At 43.6% G+C, this 10,144-nt stretch overlaps 1 protein-coding gene across 3 annotated transcripts in view; it reads right to left on the bottom strand.

The window, feature by feature from the left end:
- Positions 1–313: 313 nt before the first annotated feature.
- The window catches only part of aup1 (AUP1 lipid droplet regulating VLDL assembly factor), a 72,382-nt gene continuing 62,551 nt past the window's right edge, over positions 314–10,144 (bottom strand). For all 3 annotated transcript variants that reach the window (XM_072256757.1, XM_072256759.1, XM_072256758.1), the window contains 3 exons: positions 8,553–8,731; positions 4,516–4,607; positions 314–3,726 (listed from right to left, as the gene is read on the bottom strand). In XM_072256757.1, coding sequence (XP_072112858.1) covers positions 3,660–3,726; positions 4,516–4,607; positions 8,553–8,731 — 338 coding nt within the window. In that variant the 3' untranslated portion in view covers positions 314–3,659. The remainder of the gene's footprint in view (positions 3,727–4,515; positions 4,608–8,552; positions 8,732–10,144) is intronic.

The raw sequence follows: 10,144 nt of genomic DNA, 5'->3' as shown, positions 1-10,144 counted from the left end.
AATCCAACCAAGACCGCAATGGTGGAGCTGGCAGAAGATGATGACACATCACAACTGCAGTGAAGGTGGAGGAAGGCTGCAGAAGTGAAGGGTCCCCAGTCATCTTACATTCCACATCACTGGACCCTGATCTGTCAAGGACTGTGTAGTGACTGCCCATGCATCAACTTCCCCACATTAAACAAAGTCATGCAGTTCTCCATTAGGGGAATTACCATTTAGAACATCTTACTTGACTGGAGTGATCACACTACTATCCAAAAGAACAGTCTGATGAAGCTGCTGCTTCACTAATGTTGAGAGGAAATCAATCTTTTTGGAATCAGAATTGGTTTATTATTGTCACATGTACCAAGATCATCTTGCAAACTGTTCATACAGATCAAATGATTGCACAGTAAATTAAGGCAAAACAAGATAAAACAGTAACAGAATGCAGAACAAAGTGTAATGGCTACAGAGAAAGAGCAGTGCAGGTGGTCTATTAAATCCAAGATCCTTTTGAGGTAGATTGTGAGGTTAAAGGTCCATCTTATCATAGTAGGGAACCCTTACCACATGTAGTAGGAGTTGGGGGGGGGGGTCGTGTGTAGAGCTGTCCCTGAGCCTGGTGGTTATTTTTTATGCTTTAGAATCTTCTGCCTAATGTGAAAAGGGAAAAGAGGGGACATCTAAGCTTGTAGCTTCAGAATTTTGGAATATTAGGACAAGCATAACTTAAAAGAATTTTTGGATTTTTACCATCTCCAGTCATCTCATCAGCACTTCAAATCAGCAGCATTTTCAATCATTCTTTTTCAGTTTCTTAAGTATAATACTCCAATTGTGTCACTGATGTACATCCCGAGCAGCCATGCAAAACTCCATGTTTCCTTGCTTGCCTCACCTCTAACATTTTCAACCAATAACTCAGAGCTGTAGTGACCCTGGTTTAAACCCAACCTTCAGCAGAGAGTACATAGAGTCCAACATTCTGCTTGTGACCATGTGGGTGCTCTGGTTCTCTATCCCCCTACATCCCAGATGTGGATTTATAACTGGGTATTGTAAATTGCCCCTTGTGTGTAGGTAAGTGGGGTGAGTTGATAAGACTGCCGGGACAATAAAACTGAGTTAGTATACGTTTTGTGTAAACGTTTCCTGGATAGTCAGTGCACCAGAAGGCTTAATTTGATACTGTGCAACTGTGCCATAACTCACAGAATGTGCTGTGAATGAGGGTGTGTTGGAGAGAGTGTTAAAGGTATGAGATGGTGGTGGATGGACTTCCATTTCTTTCACAAGCCTCAGGACATTATGGCCAATAAAGAGCAATGAAGGTAATGCATCACTTCACATTAGCCCGAGTTAAATCACAACTGCCTTCCCGGAGGCCAATTTCCCAACTGGTTCAGATCTTCTACCTTGCGCACAGTTTACAACGCCAGTGTCATTTGCAAACCATCTATATCTGAATCAAATGATCTATATTCTCATGCTACGTTCAATGGCTACTTTATTAGGCACAAGATTGGAACCTGGTGCAGTTTTCTGCTGCTGTGGTTCATCCACTTCTAAGTTTGACGTATTGTGCATTCAGAGATGCTCTTCTGCACACCGCTGTTGTAACATGTGGTTATATGAGTTACTGTTGTCTTCCTGTCAATTCTCCTCTAACCTCTCTTACTAACAAGTTTTCACCCACGAACTACCACTCACTGGATGTTTGTTTCTTACACCATTCTCTGTGAACTCTAGAGACCGTTGTGCATGAACATTTTAGGAGACCAGCAGTTTCTCAGATACTCAAACCACCCCATAGGGCACCAAGAATTATTCCACAAAGTCTCTTATAGATCACATTTCTTCCCCAAGATGACATCTGCACAACAACTGATTCTCTTGAACATGTCTGCATGCTTTTATACATTGAGCTGCTGCCAAATGATTGGCTGATTAGATATTTGCATTAATGAGGAGATGTACCTAATGAAGTGGCCACTGAGTGTACATTCATGCTGGCTGGAAAAAGAAAGATAAAATGGACTCGACCTCAGTCTACCTGGTCATGATCCTGTACTTTAAGTCTACCAGCACTGCACTTTCTCTGTAACTGTAACATCTTATTCTGCATTTTGTTATTATTTTCCCCCCTTATGCTACCTCAATGTACTGATGTGATGCATGGCATGCAGGTTTTTCACTGCATCTCAGTAGATGTGACAATATATTGACTGGCCAAACTGGTTTACGCTACCTAGTGCTTCTTTTAAAACAATGGAAAATGTTTGCTACTGTTAAGGATTTCTCACAGCTTTCAATGAAGAAATACTGTGTACAATTGGGTACAACAAATATTATTCCTGTGATGAACCTCTTCAACACAACCTTGTTTTGTTTCTTCAAATTTTCCTGAGGCAAATTCTGGGGTGAAATTTGCACTGAAGATCATCATAGCCAAGAACAAGATCAAATCAAATTCAAAGACAAAACCCTTTACCGAGACCCCACTGGTACACTTGGCCAAATTATTTTTCTTCAAAAACTTTTTTGTCCTTTATTTTCCAAACTACAAACAGGCATACAGAAGAATATCTCAATGGTAGGAGACAGGAGGGTTAGGAACAGCTCAGATACTGTGTTAACTCACAATGTAATTACTGACAATCAGTCTTCCATTTGCTACTGGGATTTATTACTGCCAACAGATAATTATCGAATGTCACTGGGTGACAGCCACAGACTGTCTCATGTTTAGTTGTTAATAGAATCAGTGTTTGACCAATGCATTAAGACAGCTGCTGAACTTCAGCCCTAACTGAGCTTCTGATAAACCCGGAGCTACCCCTTTACCAACAGAAAATAGTGGGCAGTATAGAACCGTAGTGGTTAGTGTATCGCTTTACAGCACCAGTGACCCAGATTCAATTCCTGCCACTGTCTGTAAGGAATTTGTACGTTCTCCACGTTACTGCACGGATTTCCTCCAGGTGCTCTGGTCTCTCCCCACATTCTGAAGAGGTATGGAGTTGGGTGGTTATTTGGTCACATGGGCGTAATTGGGTGGTGCGGGCTCATTGCTCCAGATACCGTGCTACATCTCGAAAAGTGCTTGGGAAGTGTGCAGTGTCGAAGTACAGAAGCCGCTCTCCATTCCCCCCTCTCCCCACACCAACTGTCAAAGACAAGGAATACTGTACGAGTGTATTGTTCGCACCAGCCCCACACTGTATCCCCCAATTGGACAGCATGAGCTCATTGGGATGTTTCACTAAGTAAAAAAACATTCAAAAGCCAAGTGCACAAGGAATTATTCCACAGACTAAAACATTTCAATAAACAGTAGGGCAGTGAAAGGAGGCAGGAGATCAGTTGTAAGCTCTTTATAAAGACTCCAAAAAATACAAGGACACAACCGCTTCCCAGAGGTATCCATGACAGGAACATGCATGATTGCTACGCAGATCACTCTGCAGAACTCCTCCCTCCCTCACCCCATCCCCAGCAAGTGATTGTTGAAAAGTTTGCCATAAAATATCTTAAAAATTAGACCCATATTATCGAAGAGAAAGTTTTTCCAAAATAAATGACAAACAATCTCCAAAAAAGGCAAAAGGAAAGAAAAGAAAACTTCAAGTGCCATTTCTGTGGAGCTACGAGCTGAAATGCTGGAGCAAGTCTCAGGCCCTGTCACTGTCCTGGCTCTCATCGGTCTGTGTCTGCAGCCCATGCTTCTCAATGTATCGCCTGTTTCCAAGAAGGGAGAAGATCAGTCAGAGATTGTACTAGAGTTCAACACGACTCACCCCAAGCAAGGGGAGATAGCTACTGTATATTGAAAAGCGTGGATACAGTGGATGTGAGGAGGATGTTTCATAGAACATAATACAACACAGTGCAGGCCCTTTGGTCCAGAACATTGTGTTGACTTTTAAACCACCCCAAGATCCATCTAACCCTTCCCTCCACTTTTCTGTGTCAAAAGATATACTTCTGACATCCCGCTTCTCTCCAATCATCTTAAAATGATAGCTTCTTGTATTAGCCTTGGAAAAAGGCAATGGCTGACCACGCTATCTATGCTCTTTATTACATCGCACTTTTCTGGATTGAACTCCATCTGTCACTTCTCAGCCCACTAGTAGGAGTCCAGAATCCAAGGGCACAGCCTCAGGAATAAAGAACTGAGATGAGGAATTTCTTTAGCCAGAGGGTAGTGAATCTCTGGAATTTGTTGCCACAGGTGGCTATGGAGGCCAGGTCACTGGGTATACTTTAAGCAGAGAATAATAGGTTCTTCATTAGTAAGGAGGTTAGGGGCTATGGGTTACGGAGAGAAGGCAGGAGAATAGGATTGAGAGGGATAATAAATCAGCCATGATGGAATGATGGAGCAGACTAGATGGGCCAAGTGGCCTACTTCTGCTCCTATGTTTTATGGAGCCGACCCATTAACCTACTCTATGATCAATTTAACCCTTCCCTCCCATTTTTCTTTCATCTATAGTTAATAATTTTATCTAAAATGGTACTGACCTTCTTGCATAAGCATACAAGGCTTCTTTCCTCTCTTGCAGGGACAGATGTCTGTCAACTGGCGATTTCTCAAATGTAGTTTTAGAAATGAGCTTTAAACAGAAGAAAAATGTCAGATCAGAAAAGCTGTTCTGCCCTTCATGAATCTACATTCCAGTGCAGTTCAATTCAATTCTGATTACCATGCGCATGTTTCCTTAAGCCAAGTAAATTGGCCGCTGCTCCTTCCCAAATTGCTGCACATCAGTACAGTTTAATGTGACCAGGCTGTAAGTAGACAAAACTTTTCCATCGTGTTAAAGTCCAGGATGATTAGGAGGCAGGACACCTCCACCCTTCAGGACACTGTCTGCATTAGAGGGCGTGAGTGCCCATGGTAGCATAGTGGTTAGTCTGACATGATTATAGCTCAAGCATCAGAGTTCAATTCCTGCACCCCCTGTAAGAAATTTTCTACATTCTTCCTGTGAGGGTGCGGTTTCCTCCCACAGCCCAAAGATGTCCTGGTTAGTAGGTTAATAGTTTGTTATAAATTGTCCTGTGATTAGGCTAGGGTTTAATAGGTGGGTTGTTGGATGGTGCAGCTCATTGGCCTGGAAGGACATGTTCTGCACTGTATCACTGAATAAACAAACAAGGTTGGATAAACACAGGTTGTTTTCTCTACAGCACCAGAGGCTGAGGGGATAGCTGACTAAGATTTCAAAATTATGAGAAGCACAGATAGGGAGTCAGGATAGCTATGGAAAAGGATAAAAACAGACAAAATGGGAAAGTGCTTAACTGGGGACGGCGAACTGTGAGGCAGGAACTAGTGAAAGTAAATTGGAAACAGATGTTCAAGGGTGAAAGCACAGAAGTAATGTGGGGGAAGTTCAGGGACCACTTGTGCTGGGTTCAGGATAGGTTTGTCCCACTGAGACAAGGAAAAAATGGTAGGAAAAGGGAACCGTGGCTGATGGAACACGTGAGGCAACTCGTCAAGAGGAAGAAGGAAGCACATGTTAGATATAAGAAGCAGGAAGCAGGAGGGGCTCATGAGAAATATAGGGTAGCCAGGAAGGAGCTTAAAGGATTTAAGAGAGCTTGAAGGGGACATGAGAAGCCCTTGGCATGTAGGATTAAGGAGAACCCCAAGGCACTCTATGCTTATGTGAAGAACAGAAGGATGACAAGAATGAAGGTGGGGCCGCTAAAGGATAAAGAAGGCAACATGTGCCTGGAGGTGAAGGAGGTTGGGGAGGTCCTAAATGAATACTTTGCTTCAGTATTCACAAGTGAAAAGGACCTTGATCAGAGTGAGGTTGAAATAGAACAGGGCTGTGTGCTGGACAATGTGGAGATTAAAGGAAGAAGTGCTGGATCTTCTTAAAAACATCAAGATTGATAAGTCCTCAGGGCTGGATGTGATATATCCCAGGTTGCTGTGGGAAGTGAGAGAAGAGATCACTAGAGCAGTAGCTATGATCTTTGAGTCCTCTTTAGCTGCAGGGGAGGTGCCGGAGGATTGGAGAATGGCAAATGTAGTTCCCTTGTTTAAAAAAGGTAATAGGGAGAATCCTGGGAACTACAGACTGGTGAATCTTACGTCAGTGGTCTGCAAACTATTGGAAAGGATTCTTAAGAATAGGATCTATGAGCACTTGGAGAAGTACAGTCTACTGAAGGATAGTCAACATGGCTTTGTGAAGGGAAGGTCGTGCCTCACGAGCCTAATTGAGTTTTTTGAAGAGGTAACAAAAGAAATTGATGAGTGTAGGGCTGTAGATGTGGTTTACATGGATTTTAGCAAGGCATTTGACAAGGTCCCCCACGAGACTCATCCAGAAAGTCATGAGGCATTGGATCAGTGGAACCTTGGCTGTTTGGATAAAAAAAATTGGCTTAAAGGAGGGTAGTAGTGGAAGGAAAGTATTCTGTCTGGAGGTTGTTGACTAGTGGAGTGCCGCAAGGATCTGTCCTGGGACCCCTGCTCTTTGTGATTTTTATAAATGACCTGGATGAAGAGGTGGAAGGGTGGGTGAACAAATTTGCAGACGACACGAAGATTGGAGGAGTTGTGGATGGAGCTGTAGGTTGTCGAAGGTTACAAGAGGACATAGACAGGATGCAGAGTTGGACAGGAAAGTGGCAGATGGAGTTCAATCCGGGTAAGTGTGAGGTGATGCATTTTGGAAGGACAAACTAGAAGGCTGAGTACAGGGTTAATGGTCCGTTACCTAAGAGTGTGGATGAACAGAGGGACCTTGGGGTTCAAATCCATACATCCCTCAAGGTCACTGCACAGGTTGATACGATAGTTAAGAAGGCCTATGGGATGCTAGGCTTCACTAATAGGGGGACTGAGTTCAAGAGTGGTGAGGTCATGTTGCAACTCTACAAATCTCTGGTGAGACCACACTTAGAGTATTGTGTTCAGTTCTGGTCACCTCATTATAGGAAGGATGTGGAAGCTATGGAGAGGGTGCAGAGGAGATTTACCAGGATGTTGCCTGATTGCAAAACAAGTCTTCTGAGGCAAGGTTAGCAGAGCCGGGACTTTTCTCTTTGGAGCGCAGAACGATGAGAGGGGACTTGATAGAGGTCTATAAAATATAAGAGGCATAGATAGGGTGGATAGCCAGTACCTGTTTCCCAGGGCACAAATAGCAAACACCAGGGGGCATAAGTACAAAGTTAAGGGAGGGAAGTTTAGGGAAGACATCAGGGATAAGTTGGTTTTTTTTAACAGAGGGCTGTGGGTGCTTGGATGGTGGTGGAGGCTAAAACAATAAGGGTATTTAACAGCCTCTTGGACAGGCACATGGATGAAAGAAAAATAGAGGGTTACAGGGTAGCGTGGGTTTCAGTACTTTTTTTTTAAGGAATATATGGGTCGGCACGACATCCAGGGCCAAAGGACCTGTACTGTGCTGTAGTTGTCTAGTGTCTAAGATCTTTCTCCCCTGGGTAGAAATATCCAACAGCAGAAGATATGATAGTGTAGTGGTTAGCGTGACCCCCGTACGGCTCAGAGCAGAGTTCAGAGTTCTATCCCAGTTTCTACTCTAAGGAGTCTCTGTACGTCCTAGTCATAGAGTGTGTGGGTTTTCCCGGATCCTCCGGTTTCCTCCCACAGTCCAAAGACTTACTGGGTAGGTTCATTGGTCACTGTAAATTGGCCCAAGATTAGGTTAGTTAACTGTGTTTGTTGATTGTCAGGGGATTACTGAGTGGTGTGGCTCGTGCCATATCACTAAATAAAACAAACAAATAACACATACTTTTACGGACTGGAGGGGGGATGACAGTCAGCTTAAAAACGCATCAGGGACAAATTCTTTAAGCAGAAATCATAAGACATAGGAGTAAAAATTAGGCCATTTGGCCCATCGAGTATTCTGCCATTCCATCATGGCTAATTTATCATCACTCTTAACATCCTTGGGCTCCCATTCCCATTCACAGGTTTGAAGCGGTGATGCCAAGCACTATTCTTGCAATTTTAGTGAACAAAAATACTCTGCAACTATAAGCACAAAAGATTCTGCAGATGCTGGAAATCCACAGTAAGACACACAAAATGCCGGAGGAACTTAGCAGGTCAGGCAGCATCTATGGAGGGAAATAAAACAGTTGTTTTCTCAGGCTAAGATCTTTCATCAGGGTCAGTGACTGTTCATTCCCCTCCATAGTTGCTGCCTGACTCGCTGAGTTCCTCCAGCACTTTGTTGTTCTGCACTTCCAGAATTTTTCCATCTATGTACAGTAATAAACAACCGATAGCTTATTTCCCCCCCACTATTGTGTGTGCGTGTGTATGTGCCCGCGCACGCATGTGTGTGTGTGTTCATCTTTGCATATGTGCCTCTGTGTTGCCCTATGTGCGTTTTGCACAGATCCCCTTACTTTTAGCTTTCAGCATTGTTCACATCTGCCAAGCAGGGAGGGACTTGTACAGCCATTTACTCAGCTCTCGGTCTACCACCTACATGGTTGCACAAGGGGGCTCAGGAACTGACTACTGTTAATGCGATGGATGCCATCCTAGCAAATACCTTGGGTGAGGGAACATGCCTTGGCACCTTTTTCTGAGACATGGTCAAATTGTGAGGTGCAGCGTGAGGCTTATTTGACAAGGACAAGCTGGAAGAGCTGACTGAAACTTCCTCTGGAGCAAACTGCACTCTTCCCTCCAGCAGGTTGGTGATGGTTGTATCCACACACTTTGTAGTTACTGAGGGAGCAAAAGACAAAGGAAAGTGAACAGATAGGGTCATGGCTACTGAAATCAGCTGCGCGCACACGCACACACACACACACACACACACACACAGCACTCAACAGTACACATAATTACACACGGTATAAATATTATTCAAAATTATTCAAAACCCTAATGCACTTAATTGTCAAAAGCAGTTTTTGCAACCAACCCCATCAAAGGCAGTAGTCTCACCCAAAAATGAGTACATCTTCAAAATCTGATGCCTCAAGGCAGAGGCATTTGTCACCAAGGACCCTCACCATCCAGACATGCCCTCTTCTCATTACTACATCAGAGAGGAGGTACAGGAGCCTGAAGACCCATTCAGTATTTTAGCAACAGCTTCTTTCTTCTGCCACCAGATTACTGAATGGTCCATGAACTACCCTCTATTTTGCTCTTTTTGTATTTTTTTACTATATAATCTTCTTGTAATTTATAGTAATTTTTATGCATTGTACTGTACTATTACCGCAAAACAAATTTCATAACATATATCAGTGCTAATAAACCTGATTTTGATCTATGACCCATAAGATACTTTGAGGTGAAGTCACTGCGGCAGTACACCACCTATTTCAGAAGGGTTTCAGCCTGAAATGTTGACAATACTCTTTTCCATAGATGCTGCCTGGCCTGCTGAGTTCCTCCAGCATGTTGTGTGTGTTGCTCAGTCAAAGTGGGCTCAATAATAACTAACATACAAGATGCTGCAGATTAGAATTTAGAATTTGTTTAAATCTTATATCCATCCTACAATGTGAGGAAGTAAAAATCTTTGCGTTATGACTCTGTCGCAATGTACAGACATGTGAATTTATAAGTCTAATGGCTTGTAGAAAGAAGCTGTCCCGTAGCCTGTTGGTCCTGGCTTTAATGCTGTGGTACCGTTTGCCAGTTGGAAGCGGCTGAAACAGTTTATAGTTGGGGTGACTGGTGTCCCCAGTGATCATCCAGGCCTTCATTCTGCACCTGCTGCTGTAAATGTCCTCAGTGGAGGGAAGTTCACCTCCACAGATGTGCTGGACTGTCCATACCACTCACTCTCTGCAGTGCACAGCGATCAAGGCAGGTGCAGTTCCTGTACCAGGCAGTAACATAGCCAATCAGTACGCTCTCAATGGTGCCACTGTAGAGGGTCTTGAGGATCTGGGGACCCATGCCAAACTTCTTCAGTCGCCTGAGGTGGAAGAGACGCTGTTGTGCTTTTTTTTTGCCACAAACCCAGTGTGTACGGTCCAAATGAGATCATCGGTGATGTGTATACTGAGGAACTCGAAACTACTCACCCTCTCAATTGCAGGCCCATTGATGTTGATTGGGGTGAGCCTGTCTCCGTTCCTCCTGTAATCCACAATCAGTTCTTTTGTTTTTTGGACACTG

This window comes from Mobula birostris, chromosome 4 (assembly GCF_030028105.1).
Source record: "Mobula birostris isolate sMobBir1 chromosome 4, sMobBir1.hap1, whole genome shotgun sequence".
NCBI lineage: Eukaryota > Metazoa > Chordata > Chondrichthyes > Myliobatiformes > Myliobatidae > Mobula > Mobula birostris.
This window is presented reverse-complemented; position numbering and strand designations above follow the sequence as displayed.